The following is a 19,172-nucleotide window of genomic DNA, read 5'->3' on the forward strand; positions in this document are numbered from 1 at the left end:
TATTGTCACTGCTCTCTGACCATGCAATGTGCCTTCAGAGTCTCATTTCCCAACTGAGTCAGTCAGAGGAGGTTGAGTGGCCATTAGGATGTAGTTGAAGGCCCCAAACCCCCTTGTTCTATGTGGAAAGACAGAACGGAGAGCAAAGAGAGCTAGAGAAACCCTCCAAGTTTAGCTGGCGACATTCTCATCTACTGGATTACTGGCTGGATGCAAACAAGGAGAAGGGATATGAGTGGTCCAGAAGACGGCTCTAGTTAATTGGCAAAGAGGATCCAGTTGGGAGGAGGAGGAAGCAGGAGGGGGAGAACTGGGGCATTTCAGTGCACTGCAGGATGGCGTCGCCTCTGTCCTGGTTGTACATGATTCTGTGGTGAGTAAGACTTTTTTTTTCCCTGATTTTTCCTTTTAGCTTGGAGGAGAGGTAAAGCACACACCCACTGGGTGACTTCTATATCAAATTATGGAAGAAGACTGGGTGGTATTGCACATTTTTGTGGTGGGTTAGACAAGGGTGGAAGGAACAGCTCATTTTCTCTGAGGCTGGCAGTGAGCATCATTGACTGTCTACTCGTAGGGTAGAAAATGCCCTAGGAAAACTTGAAGATGAAGGAAATTTCTACTCAGAAAATGTCAGTCGGATCCTGGACAACTTGCTAGAAGGTTATGACAATCGGCTACGGCCAGGATTTGGAGGTAAGAGGCAGTATCCTTACTAGATCAAGCATCTGTACACTTGTCGCCCCCTTAGCACTGTTCCAAGGCCCAGAGGGCTCAGGATGGCAGACTGTAAGTTGCAGGGCACTGGAGAGGGGCCACTTGTGTGTGTTCCCATCCAGTCTCTGTCCTTTCCTCAGTTAATGACCTTAAATGTGAGTTATTTGAACTCTCTGTGCCTCAGCTTTCTCAACTGTAATGTGAGTTATGAACAGTGCTTGCCTCATGGTGTGTGTCAGTTTACAAAAAGATTCTCCAGGTAAAACACTTTTTTAAAGTATTTGTCCTACTAAAGCTATTGCTAAAACTTAAGGTTATATATATATTTTTTATTGGGATGCTAACCTAGTTCTCTTCCATTCCTTAAATTCCACAATTTGACCATAATATATTCAAAATAATGCAACTGGTGTGAGTTTGTAGAGTTGAAAAACTAGAGGCCTCTTGCTACTGGAATAACTTTGGGATGGGTTGCAGATTCTGGACAGGAGGAGGGGCGTTATAGTAGAGCCATTGATGAGAACTGCCCCATCCCTATGGGCTCATTTCAGGTGCTGTCACTGAAGTCCAAACAGACATCTACGTGACGAGTTTTGGGCCTGTGTCAGATGTGGAGATGGTGAGTGAGCTCTGAGGGAGGAGAGTGCTTTCACTTATGGGGGAGAGGGCTGAGTCCCAGATGTAATGATAATGGGCATTGTTAACAAACTTGGCTCCAGATCCATAATGCAGTGTGTGTGCTCAGGCTGGGAGGAAATGGCCATTAGAGCACATTACAGGCTTAATCTCCTACACATTTCACTGAAGGCTCTGCTTGAACTCTAATCCGAGGGGACGTTTAAGATGATATCCTCTTTTCTGTCCACATATTCACCAATTCTATCTTGCAAGGAGAAGATTTTCTCCATCTTTATGAAGTCCTAATAAATTTAGGGGGTAGCAAAAAAAAAAAAAAACAATAAAATGGTATGCCACGTAAGAGTATATTGAGAATATCCATTAAACGTAGCTGTTTTTGTAGTGAATAATTCTCAGTATGTTTTATTAAAACCGTAAAGGAAGTCCTGTGGAAAGGCTAATGCGTTCCACGTTTTATGTTTGCAAATGGACCAGTAGGTGTTCTGGGAACTCTGTTCCAGGTACAGATGGCTGTAGGTTTCATAAGAAGGTATTTATAGTAAGTGGCAATGAAAACCTGAACCAGCCTCCAAAATAAAGTGCATCAGGCTTCTTTTGTATTTGTCAGGTAGTATGTCCTTCTAAAAGTAAAATATAGATACTGAAACTAAAATTAACATAATTCATTAAATAATACATCATTAAATGTACTACGGGAATGTAATTCTAGATAAACAGTTACTAGAGACTTTTTCATCTTCTGCTTTTTGAGTTGATAAGATAGGATGAAGGGAAAGAAGAATGAAAAGAAAGTGAAAATAAAGGAGTAAAAGAAGAAGAGGAGGGGGTGGAAGAAGAGATATAAGAAAAAAAAAAGCAAGGAAGATGGGGAGAGAGTGAGGAGGACTTTAAGAGATAAATGTCTCAAGTCTTGAAAGAAAGAAGAGTCAGCATTCCCCAGTATCCTCGAGTATTTTAACTATCATATTTTTCATTTGGGTACTGACTCATCCCAAGAATAAATAACCACAACCATATCCATAACCAATCGTGTAGAATTGAAATCTCGGAACAGTTGAAACTTTATTTTATGCATATGCCTTTTTTCAAGGGTTTTTGTACAAGAAGAGATGGTTGTTACAGCTTGGATCATTATTATATTGGTATACAGTATATTAAATTATATTTTTAAAATATAATCACCACTTGCTGTAACAGGTCTCATAAAGGAACATATAAAGTAGGCAAAATAATTCTTGGCAGTATTTTGATGTAATTACAAGTTGTTATTTATCACTGACTTTTGCAATGGAGCTTATCATTATTAAGACTTTTAATGTTCTTTCTTTCTTTCTTTCTTTTTTTTTTTTTTTGGTCTTTTTGCCTTTTATAGGGCTGTACCCATGGGGCACATAGAGGTTCCCAGGCTAGGGGTCCAGTCAGAGCTGTAACTGCCAGCCTATGCCAGAGCCACAGCAACGCAGGATCTGAACCGCATCTGTGAACTACACCACAGCTCACAGCAACGCTGGATCCTTAACCCACTGAGCGAGGCCAGGGATTGAACCCACAACCTCATGGTTCCTAGTTGAATTCGTCAACCACTGAGCCATGACAGGAACTCCTTAATGTTGTTTCTTAAAAGCCACAAATGAAAACTCATAAATTTGAGTATACATACCTAAATGATGCTCTGTTTGAGTAATCATGGTAACATTTGCTTTTATGTTCTCTGAGAACAGTGTAAAGTAATTAAGATATGCAGCCAAATTATGCTTATCAAGTAAAGTTACTTTGTCCTTGGGACTTTACTAAGTAGTACCATGCTGTTCAGAGATACCTTTGAAAGTGGCATGTTGCTAAGGGGAATGGTTAGACTAACTAATGGTAGGAAAACCAGCTCAAAACCCAGACTAAATCTTTTCATGTTTTTCTTCTAAATAAGGAGGGAGAATTCGATAGGCCAACAGATGACAAGATGGATGACTGATAGAAAAAGAGGAAGAATGTAAAAAAGGGTTGAGATGGAGGAATGAGGAGGTTGGCACAACCCAGCACTGTCTTTTATAGTAATATTACAAACTTTGAGTTGAAAAAATAATAATTCACTGAAATAATTATCTGGATATGTTATTGTTATGAAAAGTTGCTTTATTTCTTAAGTTTTAGGATTGGGCATGCAAGCTAATAAATAAACTATTCTTAAGCATGCATGAATATTTGATTTTCTCTTAGGAGTATACGATGGACGTTTTCTTCCGCCAAACTTGGACTGATGAGAGGTTGAAGTTTGGGGGGCCAGCTGAGATTCTGAGTTTGAATAACTTGATGGTCAGTAAAATCTGGACACCTGACACTTTTTTTAGAAATGGCAAAAAATCAATTGCTCACAATATGACAACTCCTAATAAACTCTTCAGAATAATGCAGAATGGAACCATTCTCTACACCATGAGGTAAGGATTCCCCAGTTCTACTTCCTCTGCCCAAATGGTTTATCCATCATACTAACTCAGAACCACTTATTTCAATGTTCCATAGGCTCACTATCAATGCTGACTGTCCTATGAGGCTGGTTAATTTCCCTATGGATGGGCATGCTTGTCCACTCAAGTTTGGGAGTTGTAAGTTGCAAAAACTTCTGAGAGTCATATAATGAACTTGAAATATGAAATATGTAATTATTTGGATTTAGTCATATACTGGAAAACAAAAGAGAAATGTTACTATGACATTCTCAGTTTGATTCTGGGCATTAACTTAATCATATCATAAATCTTAATAGTGAGAGGATTGGGTTACCAGGATTAAAGAGAAACATTTTTTTTAATGTTTGAATTTCCTTCTTATAATGAATAAAATTTGCTTAATAGAAAAAAAGCACACACACACAACTAGCCAGATTTACTACTGTGTCTGATTTGTTTAAAAAATTCAGATGCCTACCCCAAAAGTGAAATCATATATACATGGAAAAAAGGACCACTTTACTCAGTGGAAGTCCCAGAAGAATCTTCAAGCCTACTTCAGTATGATCTGATTGGACAAACAGTATCTAGTGAAACAATCAAATCTAACACAGGTAAGAATTTGACCAGTGCATGGACATAATCCTGAAAGGTGACTCCAGCACACATTTTTAAAATTTCTATATCTTTTCCTCTGCATTAGCCATGGTCAGTTAAACTTGCTGTTCTGAAGTGATGAGTAGCTTTCTTTAAAGCTGATTTTGCAACCATATGCATATACAGATTTATGTAGCATTCAAGTAAATAGTTTTGAATGTTTATGTTACAAAGAACCCCACAGAAAACAATGAGCTGATGTATCTATCACCTGCTAATGGAGTGACTCTGTCACACATAGAAAAATGCCTTTGCTTGTTTTCTTCCAACCCATGTTCATTTAAAGATCTGCAAGATTTATTTCCAATTACATTCTTTTTGCACACTGTCAGCAGCAATAATACCAATATAATGGTCTTCCAACAGGTGAATATGCAATAATGACGGTTTATTTCCACTTGCAAAGGAAGATGGGCTACTTCATGATACAGATATATACTCCTTGCATCATGACAGTCATTCTTTCCCAGGTGTCTTTCTGGATTAATAAGGAATCTGTGCCAGCCAGAACTGTCTTTGGTATGCTTCACTCTTTGGGCTCTAATTTCAGTCATCCTCCAGCTCATATTGCTTATGTATTTTAGAGGAATATTCACACCAGTGTGCTTTTTCAATCCACAAAGTAGATAAGCTCCTATCTCACTCAGTTACATGGATCACGTAATGTGACCCTTATTTTAGTGCAAGTTATGTCTTTTATCAATAGAAGATTTGTCTCAGCAAGAACTCTGGCTAGTTTCCTATTTATGAGAATTTTTTTTTATTTCAATTTGCTTTTTCATAGTTAAAAAAGTAGAAAATTAAAAACTGACATGTAAATCAACAAAAACAAAGGCCAAGATATTGAACATACTAATGTAAATTTTATTTCAGTTTCATTAGGTTGGATCATAAAAAATTTTTCTAGGCCTAAAAGTAGTTAAATATCACAAATTTCCCACTCTTCACCCTAAGTATTTAGTCCCATCCCATTTATGCTGTATAGGATCACTACTAGTGTGACGGAACAAAATGAAATAAGGAAACAAACTGTAAGAGACAATATCATCTGTTAAAAAATCCAATTTTTTCTGAGTTTTCATGATTATAAATTTAGTAGTTCAAAAGGAAAGCCTGAGTTTAATTGAAGCCTCAGATGAATTTTGACTTTTTAATTTACTATATTTAAAGGCATTACTTTCTGCAAATTATAAAATAACATTTACATAATGGTGTTGACCACCTTCAGATTATATAAATGCTTTGGGACAGAAAACTGCAGGCAGATGAGTGATAAAATTTCTCATAAGTAAATATTTTATCTTAAAACCAAACTAGAGATTTTATTTTATTTTACATAATGATTTTTATTTTTTTCCATTATAGCTGGTTTACAGTGTTCTGGCAATTTTCCACTAAAATTTGAGAAATATATTTTATATTTATTGTTCATACCAAATTGACTTACTAAATTAAATATGATGAAAGACTATCAGCTATTAAATTTTATCAGTTTTATTACTTAATAAAATTAATACATTTAATTTAAATAAATAAAATTAATAACACTTTGCTCTAGGTTTTCTCAAGAAGTCAACAACTAGAATTCATGAGAAATTTTTATAAGACTTTAAATAAATTCAAAAAATAAGCTTTTGAGGAACTATAATATACACATCTCCACACTAGGCATGGAAGAATACAAAAATGTGATGCCTATGATAATAATTGTGAACTATTCAAAAAATTAGAAAATGGTAATAAAAATTACATTTGTTGAGTGAGTGTTTAATCCTCTCCATCAACATGTTCCCATTTGATCTTGCTATTGGGTTGCAAATGCTAATACTGCGTTTCTCATTCTTTTTCATTTTAGGGATCACCACTGTTTTAACCATGACCACTTTAAGCATCAGTGCCCGGCACTCCTTGCCAAAAGTGTCTTATGCGACCGCCATGGATTGGTTTATAGCTGTTTGCTTTGCTTTCGTCTTTTCTGCTCTTATTGAGTTTGCGGCTGTCAACTACTTCACCAATCTTCAGACTCAGAAGGCCAAAAAGAAGGCTCAGATTGCAGCCTCACCCCCTGTGACTATCACAAAAGCGACTGAACCCTTGGAAGCTGAGATTGTTTTGGTAACTGTTTACTTTCCTAAATGATACCCAACATATAGGAAAAAGCAGCCCAATAATTGTCAGCTAGATAGTTCAAAAGTAGTATTAGTGGGACACTGGTTACATAACTTTGGTTCTGAGGCCAACTTCTTCTCCAACTTCATAGAAAAAAAGCCTGGCAACAATCCTTCATTTATCTTTGCTCTAAACTTTTGGTATTCCTCTTTCATCATTCTCAGTAGTACTGGCAGATTTCAAGCTCTCAGAGGAGAGGAGAAAAATTCTTAGCCTTTAGATGTTTCCTTTGAACAGGTTCACTTATACCAACCAGGGAGAATAAAGTAAAAAAAAAAAAAAGTTCCTAATGAGGCTTCAGAGTCTCAAGGAAATAAATATGGACTCCTATGAACAATGTTAGTTACAAATCTGCTTACTGCTTGATTTCATGCAGGCAAGATGTGAGAATTCAGTTCTATGGATGCTGAGTTATAAGCCAAGTTTTTTATTTACATGAAAACATTCTCATGTTTGCATTCATGTTATATGTATATAAAATACATATTTTATGTGTATTAATGGGTTTTTATTCAAATACTTAACAATCAGTGAAAATATCCATAAAATGAAGTTTAGATTTACAGTACGTAACCTCTGGCCCTCAAAGATTTTTTGAATAAAAAAATAAATGATAGCATTAATAATCCAAGGGTCATTAATATGCCCCCAAATTTCAAATTCACGTATGAGTAAATTCTCACAACAATTAAGTTGCACACAATTTTTAAAAAGGAATTATATAAGTGATTGAGAAGTATACATTTGAACTTTAATAAAAACTCCAAACAGCAGCTATTGAAAAGAAAATTCTGCTCTGCTAAATCGAGTAATGCAGGTATTTGAACTGAACATTTCTTTGTAACTCATCAATTCTTACAAATATTTCCAAGTAGTAAAACCACATATAGCCCAGTTAATCCTTGGTTAAATTTTATGATAAATATTATAAAAGTAGTAAAAATACATGTAGCCCAGTTAATCCTTGGTTAAATTTTATGATAAATATTACAAAGTTATCTATATTTTACTTTCCAAGTACTCAGATGTTTATTGGCTTTAAAAGACAGGTTTTTTTTACTGAACCTTTTCTCTTTGACAAACTAAGAAACTAAGGAGGATAAGGCCAGTCCTGTACTAAGTAGCAATACTAACAAAGTTTTTATTTTTTTATTTTAAAGATTTTTAATTTTTCCATTACAGTTGATTTACAGTGTTCTGTCAATCTCTACTGTACAGCAAAGTGACCAAGTCATACATACATACATATATATATATATATATATATATATATTTCTTTTTCTCACATTATCCTCCAGGATGTTCCATCACAAGCGACTAGATATCACCAGTGACTATACAGCAATATCTCATTGCTTATCCACTCCAAATACAATAGTTTGCCTCATTTTAAAAAAAGGAAAGCAAAGTTTACCATCTAGCAATCCAGTCTAATTACCTCCCCTAAGACATAAAAAACAGAATCTCAGAGAAGGTAGTTTTCACTAGATGGTAGAAAAATTAGGAACCGATTCCAGAACTCCTAATATCCACAGACTTATAGAGCCTGAGGCCCTCCCCTCCCCAACACTTTCTCAAAGACTGAAATATAAAAGCACACACACCACTAGGTTAAAACATTTGCTTTTTAAAATCATAGTTTATTTAAAGTGTTGTGCCAATTTTTGCTGTGCAGCATAGTGATCCAGTCATACATACATACATACATATATATATGTATATATATATATATTCTTTTTCTCACATTATCTTCCCCCATGTTCTATCCCAAGAGATTGGATATAGTTCCCTGTGCTGTACAGTAGGACCTCATTGCTTATTCATTGTAAATGTAATAGTTTGCATCTATTAACCCCAAACTACCTGTCCATCCCACTCCCTCCCCTTCCACCTTGGCAACAACAAGTCTATTCTCTATGTCCGTGAGTCTGTTTCTGTTTTGTAGATAGATTTTCTTGCACAATATTTTAGATCCCACATATAAGTGATATCATGTGGTATTTGTCAGAAATTTCTCTTTCCAACTTATTTTACTTAGTATGAAAATCTCTAGTTTCACCCATGTTGCTGAATGTAGGTAAAGTCAGTCTCCAAATTCTTCCCTTGATTTAATAATGTTTTTAAAATATATGCATGTGTGCTCTGAAAAATCATAATAAATATAAATCTTGTAGCAAAAAATATGTTAGTCTAAAGATTCAGTTCAAGACACTTGGAAATTATTTTTTTTAGCAAAGATACATGCCAAATATTATTGAGACTTAATGTTCATAAAAATAAGTGATTATGTTACAATATAATGTCTGTATTTATATAGATATATAACTGACATATCATCCAAAGATCATATATTATCTTAACATATATCTGGAAAAGAAGAATTGTCCATATTTATCAGAATTCTGTTTAACAGTTTCTTATGTGAGAAATACAGTAAAAATAAAAATTCATGATAAACAGGATAAGAAAAATAATTCTAATGATTTTGAATATTGTCATTGATCAGATATTGAGATGGAAAGACAGACCAACTTCCTTACTTCAACTCTTGAAACATATATTACTGAGGAGAAAATGATTTCAAATTCTTAGAGAAAGCATAGAGTTATTATTCCTTTAGTCTATTATTTTAAAGGTATAATTTATTAATAAGATGGAATTTAAGATCTCAGGTCTTCATATAAACTGCCTTCTGTAATTCTAAAATAGTAACGTATAATGAGGATGTCCTTAGGGAAGCTAGATAGAAAATTGCATTCAAATCATCTCCAAGTACTTTTTTTCTTACAAGTTGACTTTTCTTATGAAAAATTGTATTTCTGAACTTGGCTGCAACTAAAATATTTTAAGGCAATCAAAAGCAGAATTTTGTTTCTGAAAGGTTAAGTCAAAGTGTAAAAATAAAAATAAAAACAAAAATAACCAAACCTAACAATATAAACCTTGGTAGCTATCAGAAAGTAAATACAGATGATTATATAGAACACACACATTTTATTTATGTCAAAACCTGTCAATTACTCTGTATAATGTAGAGGAACAAACATAAATTACACATTTGGAATTTATGCAGCACAGTGGCACACTATGATTGCAAGGTCATTTTTTTTTCTTTCAAATACCATGACATTTAAAAATGCCTATTCAGTTGTAATCAAAATAACATTATTTGAGAAAGTTGGACATTGAAACAGCAAAGCAATATGGTGAAGCTGAAAGGAAATTAAGTGCTTAGCTACTTCATGTGATTCTAAGTTTTATGTTTTAAAGTGCACATTGCTTTTCATAGAAGCTACTTCGAATATGAAAACTTCATCACTTTGAATTTGACCTTTAAACTTAATGACAAAGAAATTCAGGTATTTCAAATCTAATACTCAAACCTGAAGAGACATCTAAAACTAAATCTTCTCAAGTGCTCTTCAGACTAATTATCCTTCTGTTTTTAAAGCATTTGGAAATGGAGACTTTATATTTTTAGATTTTGAGAATTGTCCACAATTTCTTTCACATTTATATGGTATCTTTCCATGTTGTTTTTATCTGGTGTGCTATTTTTGCATGAGAGAGAGATTGCTGTATTTGGTTCAGAGTTTGTTATATGTCTCTAGCATACTTATTTTCTATGAAAGATCAAGTTTAGACCTTGATCTCTTTTTGGATGTTTTGCTAGTCTAAGCCCTCATCACTATGTTCCTAAGAATGAATCCCCTGTCCCCCTGCCTATCACCCATGTGGCTTCTTTTTCATGGGAGGTGTGTGTTCTTGGTAAATTATATACAAAAAATATGGACCAAATTTTAATTAGTCAAGACAATTATATTTATATTGATTACATTATTTTTCTTTTCACCTGACACCTATTTATTAAGTACCTATGTGTTCATCAAATTATGCACTCCATAAGCATTTGGTAAGTGCTGTTATGTGCCAGACCCTTTTCAGCATGCTGAGGATACATTGGTAAGTGACATCAATAGGGCCTTTTCCATCACGGAGCTTCTTGTCGAGCAGGAAGAGAGGAAAATCACGAAGACCAGACAATACATAGTGATAAAAGCTGTAGTTATATATATATATATAGTAGGGTGAAGAAGACCCATACAAGAGTACCTTACCTAGTCTGGAGGGGTGATTCTGGAGGAAGGGTTGCCTATGCTGCAAACAGAAAATGAGCCTGGCCCTGCTCTAGAAGCCACTAAATCAGCTGTTAGAAATTTGGGCACATAGATAAGACATACTGTCCCTTCCATACTCTTGTCAAGGTGGGAATGTCTGCTGGGCCGTTCACATTGCCTTCTACCTTTGTAGGCAAATACAAAGCATGGAGCACTCAAAGGTTTACCTTCCCTGTTCCAAATCTTGCTAAGATTTTTTTGACTGCTATCATTACTCCCCAGAATTAACGGTTGAATTAAGACCATTGGAGACTCTGAGGCACAGAAAGATCATGATGCCCCTTCCCCATGGTGGTGCCATTGTATGACTTAGAGAAAAGAAGGGGTGGATTAGACAGGGGTGTAGGCAGTTAGATCTTTTCCTAGACTGTCCATCAAATCGCCATCCAATATTCCTTTCTGTACCCTCCAAACATTCCAACATGGTTTACAGACATCCTCCTGGTACCACTGGCCCAGAAAATGCCTACCAAAAAACTGCTTCTCTGCAGACATTTGGGAATTGTCTCTGCTCTCAATTCTACCAGCTGTAAAATAAATGTAAGGATATTTGACAGAGTTTATTTTCACCATAATGCTTAATCTGAGAGTATTAAAAGTGCCAAATACTAAATGCTTTCCAGGTTATTTTCTCTTATTTTTAGTGCCCCTACTTGCTGGTTATAAAAGCTGATGCTTTGTTTGTCCCTTGAGTAAGGCAGCCTTAGTAAGAATCTCTCTCTTAAGAGGTAACCCACTGCTCCCTTCCTCAGACTCACTGAATGTTGTATCAAAGTTGCTCTAACTACTTCCCAAATGCCTTATCTTATACCAAATAACTGATAGTCACAAAGTCCAGTTTGACTCAAAGTACCTTTGCAATATGGTGTTACTTAAAACAAAGCAGTGCTCTAAAAATACCCAAAGCAGGATGGCACTGAGCAGCAGGGGAGCCCTGGAAAAATTCAAAACCACAGGTGTTCCACTCAAAACAGTGACAGCCCCAAGCTGAGCCCTCATCTGGACTCTGACAAAAGCCTATTTTACCATCAGCTGAAGCTGCTGAGCTTACAATAGAGCAGGCGGGATCTGATGCAAACCTGTAGCTTGAATGGCTTGCAAAATTGCCTTTCATTTCAGAAATTCAATGTGATTCTTCTGAATTGGTGTCCAGTCTCTGATACTACCAATTCCCAATTATCCAGGAGCTGACTATCCAGTGTGTGGGTTAGCCAGCCCTCTTGCATTTACTTGAGCACATTTTTTTTTTTTGCTGTCTGCTAGAAATCCCCCTAATCACCACTGGGCAATGAGACAGTGTAACTCTAAACCAGTGATTCTCAATGATAGGTGAATCCCCCCTAACCCCACTGAGGATATTTGTCAAGATATAAGCCTATTTTTGGTTATCAAAACTCCAAGGCATCTTGTGGGTAGAAGACAAAGGTACTGCTCAACAGCCCATGATGTACAAGGCAGTTCCCCACAGCTAAGTATCAGTATGTCAATAGTTTTGTGGTTAAGAAACTGGGCCGTAAACCCTAAATCTGATGGGGAAAAAATGGTATTTATTAAGAGTATGATTTTGGGCATCTGAAAGGGATGGAATTCAGACACTGCCACTTATTACTTGTGTAAGCTTCCTGCTTAAGCCTTAATTTGCTTCTAAAATGAAAGTAATATTACATTACAGATTCTTTCTAGTAATAAGCAAAATAGAGCATGCAAAATGCCATGTAATGTTTGTAAATGGTAAGCACTTAGATATGATACCTATAATATAATGGACTATAAAGTAATATGTTAAAATATAAGGCACAATACTCATAGACCGTTTTGTTCTCTTCTCTTAGCCTAAGCAACCTTGGGAAATGTTTCAATTTTCATTCATTTGTTGATTCAGCTTACTTTTATTAAGCATTTACTGTGTTCTCTGCACTGGCTAGGTGCTGTAGAGTACCTACACAAACGAGTAATAGGCACTCTACCTTTAAGGAGATTTCCTGTCAGGAAAGGGGGTAAAGCACAAGAGAAATAATATGTACAAGGAAGAATGTGATGACAGCAAGGAGAGTTGTAGTGGCTAAGGAGTCAGAAAAGTGTACAGAGGAAAGACACATTTTATTTCTCAAGTTCTTAAATGAAAGACAAAAAAAAACAAAAAACAAAACCTTACATGAAATAATAATTGTCCCTAACTTTAAAGTTGGGAACTTGCAGCTTAGGAAGAGTCTATGACTCCTATGGCATGTGTAAGTCCCAGAGCAGGTAAGTAGTCCACATGAAAGTGCAGGATGGGCTTCCTGATGTTGCTGCCCTCTTAAATCTTAAGCAACCCTCCATAGCAACTGTTTGGGAAAGTAGATGAGGAAAAGGTGAATCCTGTCTTAGGGAACCTTTAATTCTAGGCTAACATCACTGTGCATACATTTTTCATGCTGTTTGGTCTTAGAATGATGTTGCTTAACTCCGCACCAGGGTTATTTGGTAATCCCCGTTACGTCACTTGTGACACTGTGGCAATACCAAGAGACTGGCAAATCACTTTCCCTCACATCTTCAAAAAGAGGAGACATATATTAATGTTTTCCATTTTTATGCTAGACTATGTTTTACAATCACTTTTTTATCTCAACGAACCTCTCTCTCTATGAAAAAGAAAGACATATAGGTATCAGAGAGGCAATGCATGCTATTCCAAATCAAGATGGGTTTAGAAAGAAAATCTGATCTAAAGGCTTGCCTTCTTTCTACTCCATTATGATCCTTAGAAAATTTACTAGGGTAAAATATTTTAATGTTCCATATACCTGGGAGAAGAAGAACACTTTTGAGATAATTAAAGAGTGACACATTTTGCTCTTTCAGGTGGAGAATAGTTTAATAACATATATAGTATGTGAAAATTCAAAGCAGAGTGTGAGAAACATGGTAGAAGAAAGTTCTTGGTGGACAATGCTGTGTTTACTCTCTGAGAGGATCATGCATTGAGACCAATACAACATGACTCTGCTGCTATCCACACACCAGACCTCTGGTGACTCTGGGCACACAGTGGTCCTCAGGTGTCACGTTTTTAATAGAAAATGTCACTTATTTCCTGTTCAAGATCAATGGACTGGGCACTCTTCTGTTTTAAATCATCTTCTACTTCTAAGACCTATGATTTATTTAATTCTGTCCAGCATGCCTAGCACAATACTGGGTCAACAGATAACAAATAAAGATATTCTCTGCTTGAAATTCGCCATGGTCATGTCAAATCAGATTTTACACAGATTTTATTTCTACTTTTGGCAAAGAAACCAATTTTGCCATCGACCCTAAAAGAACATTGGGCTTGAACGCTCTACAATGACTATTACTATCTAGATACTCAGCAACTTCCTTGACAAATCAAAAGCCAAATTCAGTAGGGGAATATAGAGAAAAGAGGTTTTGGGGGTTGTTGTTTCCTGCAGTCCAAATGTCACTGTATCGGCGGGTCACTCTGGTCCTGTGGCTCAACCAGCACAGGGGAGGCCACCGCCTCATCTCGTTGCCGTGGGATTGCTGTCTAAAGCCACAGGAGCCTGCCCACATGAGTAACACACCCTGCCAGGCAGCAAAGTGGTGATTTTGCTGCCAGGGAGGAAACAAGGCAGTTTTACAAGAGCAGGGATAATGCACAGCCAGTGTCTGAAGGCAGAGACCCAGCAAGGACAACCTGGCCACAAGGAGAATGATTATTATAGGCTATAAACAAGAAAAGACAAGAATTGGAGGAAGCCCCCTCCAGTCTCCAACATTACAAGAGGAATCTAAAGCCAACAGAATTAGAGGCTCAATACTTTATAGATGAGAAAATGCTAGGATAAAAAAAGCACTGAGATTGACCATGGTCAATTATTACTGGCTATGCAATTATGGGCAAAGAATTTCCCCTACCTGGGCCTTAGCCTCCTCATCTATCAGTTGATGCACTAAATATCCCTTTCAAGACTAGAATTGGTTGTTTTCAGTGGAACAGAAAATCTAATGATAGAAAAGAACAAGCAAAAATTCTGAGGTTAGTAAGTGAATCATTTATTGGTTACTTAAGATGGACGGAAACCAGCAGAGAGGTTTTGAATGGGGAGCAGAAAGTTTTCATTATAGAACTTCTGGACCAAGAGGCACTCATATTATAAGGGATGAACAGTCACCCATTGAATTTAATGGTATTTCTATTTTGTCACTGGCTTTTGAAATCCAAGAGCACCTTAGTATTTTTTGCTGTTGTTGATAACCTCAGTTGGTTGGAATTTACGAATGGGTAAAGATCAGTCTGTAAGCTGGGAATGTGTTTAGAAAAGTGATATCATTTAACTGACCTGTTATTTTCTTGTATTCACTGCCTACATATTCTAATTTGAAATTCCCTCTCATTGCCCATACCCACTGCCCTATAGGTTTATGCATAACTGGGGGCAGGGGTTAGATAAGCACGTGTAACTTGGCTTATCTCTTACTAATGGTACAATACCTAACATAGTTTCTAGAACATGGGACATGCTTGGCATCAATTGCTGATGTAATAATTCATAGGATATTGGATGGAAGCAAATCATTTTTTTAAAAAGTTGTTTACCACTTTCTTGGAAAAGTTAACACCAACAAATACTATTAATAGTTTACTGATATTTTAGCTTATATAGCAAGTAGTCAGTAAGTAGCTGTCAATGACTAAAAATGAGTAACTAGATAAGTGATGTCTATACTTTTGCTCAGGCTTATTATGTATTTTTCTCCACAGCATCCTGATTCCAAGTATCATCTGAAGAAAAGAATCACCTCTCTGACCTTGCCAATTGTTCCATCTTTTGAGGCCAGCAAAGTCCTCACGAGAGCTCCCATCTTACAGTCAACACCTGCTACACCCCCACCCCTCTCTCCAGTCTTTGGAGATACCAGTAAAATAGACCAATATTCTCGGATTCTCTTCCCAGTTGCATTTGCAGGATTCAACCTTGTATATTGGATAGTTTATCTTTCCAAAGACACAATGGAAGTGAGTAGCAGTGTTGACTAGCTTGCAGCCACAATAGCCTGTATTCTATAGGTTCTCATTTTCTGAATTAAAGAAACATCAGTAAGACCTGCAGAGATGATTTTCTGAATATGAAATCAAAATTGAAAATCTGTTATCCATGTCTTTGAATAAGCATGTATGGGCAAAAAAGCAATAATATTACTCCTCAATATTGGAAGTTGAAGGTTGTTGAAAAATAGGAATTATCTGTACATTAGAGAAACTTCTGTAATAGGATAAAATGTATACAAGATGAACTTGCCAGTCTTTGTCCTTCATTGTTCAATATTTTAATTGTCACTGTGAATAGCATTTACCACAAAACAGATGCTGAAATGCTGACACTTCCAAAGGTTGCCTTAAAATATGTTTATTTTGGCTAGTTTTCAACATAATAAAATATAAATAGTCTAAATATTTATCAGTAGGTTAATACCAGCATGTTGGAGGCCTTTATGCTAGTAAAATGCTTTCAGTGGCATTGTAAAGCCTGCGTTGAGCTTAGCCATTTGTTTTTAGACTTGCTGTGCTATTTTACCTCAATAAAGTATGGTGTTTGTGTACATATGAATTATACATAGACATAAATTATGTAGGCATTTGTACATAGCTTTAGTTGGACTGCAGTACAGTGTTGTTTTATCTCATTAAGCTCTTTTTTTTAAAACAATATGTTCATCATAATTCCATGACATTGACTGTGGTTATATGTTGTATTCTCCACTGTACTGTTAAAGCAACAATAAACATAGTTCTCTGGGTCTGTTTCATAAAGCTTAGAAGCATTTCCTTAGGTATGGGGGAATGAAATGGTTACTTCCATCCCAGTGTTAGCATTCCTGGGGCTTCTGAGAGGTGGAAGGTATGGGACAGCCAAGCTTGGTCACCTAGCTCTTAAAAGATTCAAGTTTGTATTAAGATGGTCCATTCTTCATCTCCTTCCTGCTTACTCAACACACTTTCTGTTTTAAGAGGAGTAAGATCTGAGGATCTAAGGTACAACTTGATCACTGTAGTTGATAACACTGTATTGTAGACTTGAAATTTGCTAAGAGAGTAGAAACTAAATATCTACACCAAAAAAAAAAGTATGTGAGATGATGGATATGTTAATTAACTCAATGGAGGGAATCATTTCACAATTTACTATTTCACAATATATTAAATCTTCACACTGTACACTTTAAATATTTTGCAATTTTATCCACTATACCTCAATCAAAGTGAAAAAATGAATGAGACTATTCTCCCTTTTTCCTATTCCAGCTCTGCCTGATGCTAACTCCACCCATGTTTCTCTCACATAGAATGGTCTTAGGGAAACAGGGACTAGAAACTGGAAAAAGCATGTGGTATAGTTTGTCTAAATCTATAAAGCCCTCCTTAGTTGCAGCTGGGTCTTAAGCATTGCTGCTATCACCCAGAGTTCAGAACCTAGAAAGAAAGAAATATTTTGGAATTACTACTCTTGCCTTTATCCAGGAAAGTACCAAAAATTCTACAGCCAAACAAATTAGAGTTTAATTAAAATAGCCTCTACCAAGGGTGAGGAGGCTAAAGACGCCATCCAACTTCCTACTATTTAGATCCATAACCAAATCTCTTAGTCTCTGGAAGATGTAGTTCTAGTCTTTTCTATAGGATGTGGGAGATGGGGAAGATACCCTCTGTAGGTCCTTCCATTTTTAACAGCTTATGTATGTTTTATTACAATTTTTTTCTACTAAAATTAAGTCATTATTCAGTTCCTGTTTGGTGCAGTGGGTTAAGAATCCGATGTTGGCGCAGCATAGATCTCAGCTGTACCTAGGATTGAGTCCCTGGTTTGGGAACATCCATATGCCATGGGTACAGTAAAAAAAGTAAATAAATTATCATTATACAAGGCCTCCTCCTGTTTTTGATATTACATTAAATAATGAATTGCTATGTGGCTGATTATCACATTATTTCCTATGTTACATTTCATATTCTTCACAAACCTGCAGTGCATGCAATGCTGTTATCTCCATTTAAAGATGAGAAACCAAGGCACAGAGAAGATGAATAATTTTGTTCAAAATCAAGTGTCACTCAAACGCTACAGCTGAGAGTCATTCCCAGGGAGTGTCTTAAGCTTGTTCACTTAGCCATAACCATGCAATATGAGTTTATTCTGTAATCCCCTCCAGAACTCTCTCACCTTGTCTTTCATTTCCTGTCATAATTTTTCTGGTGTTTTGGTGTCCTTCCTGCCCCTTCTCAATATTTATTCTACATTTCACTGCAAGGGATATTACTCTCAGTCAACATTTATGCTTAGAGCTGAAACAAGTAAAACCCATTAAAATCACTACCTACTGCAGGCATTAGATTTCTCCTCAATGAAGGGATCTTGAAAAAATTACATAATTCTTGAAGTGTTAAGGATTCTAGAGAATACTATTTCTCAGTGTATGTCACGGAGTGGCAATAGAGGTTAACTGAAAATCAAAATTTCCTGAGTTAAAGAATTTGAAGGGAGGTTGTAAATCAAAGTAAAATGTTTCTTTTCTGCTGGATTTCTTAAGCATTTTTTAATGATTCTGTGCATTATTATTTTTTTCATAGTTTGCTATGGTATCAAACATTTCCCAAATACACATAGCCATAAATATCATTTTTCAAGGAGGAGATGCTGGGACTAACATGCCTCAGAAAACCACTTGGGAAAGACCGCCTTGGTAGTACTTATACTCTCTCCCCTCACCACTATGAAGCAGATAAGGGATAAGTCTCTGAATGGGGTCATGACATTCTACTTCATGAAACTATTAGAGAACAAATTAGGACTGTGTAAAATAGAAACCAGACAAGGTATTTCAATAGTGAGAATTGAATACAGAAGGATTTGTTCCATGAGAAACACAGAGGTAGTAAATGCAGGAGGCAGACACCAAAAGGAAGAGGATAGGGTTAACACAACCTAAAAACTTGTGCAAGAGACCTTTTAGAGATGGACTCAATCCTGTGAAGAGAGGACATTACCTGGATGGGGAGAGTAGCTCAGTAGCTCAGAGAAGAGAGCCCCAGAGCTGAAATTCAGACTGCTGAGGACAGGATACCCCTTGGCTGATAGGAATATCGCACATCATCAGGTGAGAGGCTCTGCCGAGCGGCATCTCAGACCTCTGAGGTCTGCCCATGTGCTGCCAGCATCTTGGGAGCTTGCAGGAGAACACTTACACTTACGCCTTTGAGATCAGACTCACAAGGAGCAAAGTTTGCTTGGCTAAAATTGATACCTTTGGGAAAGCACAATGAAACTGTTTCTGAAGTACCAATGACTGGTGACTGGAATCTATTGCCATCTCAAGG

At 36.4% G+C, this 19,172-nt stretch overlaps 1 protein-coding gene across 1 annotated transcript; it reads left to right on the forward strand.

The window, feature by feature from the left end:
• Positions 1–292: 292 nt before the first annotated feature.
• GABRA6 (gamma-aminobutyric acid type A receptor subunit alpha6) lies at positions 293–16,158 on the forward strand. The gene is made up of 9 exons (XM_047753660.1): positions 293–373; positions 578–696; positions 1,269–1,336; positions 3,571–3,791; positions 3,877–3,959; positions 4,274–4,417; positions 4,827–4,979; positions 6,316–6,575; positions 15,561–16,158. Exons 1-9 carry the CDS (start codon positions 336–338, stop codon positions 15,834–15,836), a joined length of 1,362 nt encoding a protein of 453 aa, XP_047609616.1. The 5' UTR covers positions 293–335; the 3' UTR covers positions 15,837–16,158.
• Positions 16,159–19,172: the final 3,014 nt, after the last annotated feature.

Source organism: Phacochoerus africanus, chromosome 1 (genome assembly GCF_016906955.1).
Source record: "Phacochoerus africanus isolate WHEZ1 chromosome 1, ROS_Pafr_v1, whole genome shotgun sequence".
NCBI classification, from domain to species: Eukaryota; Metazoa; Chordata; class Mammalia; order Artiodactyla; family Suidae; genus Phacochoerus; species Phacochoerus africanus.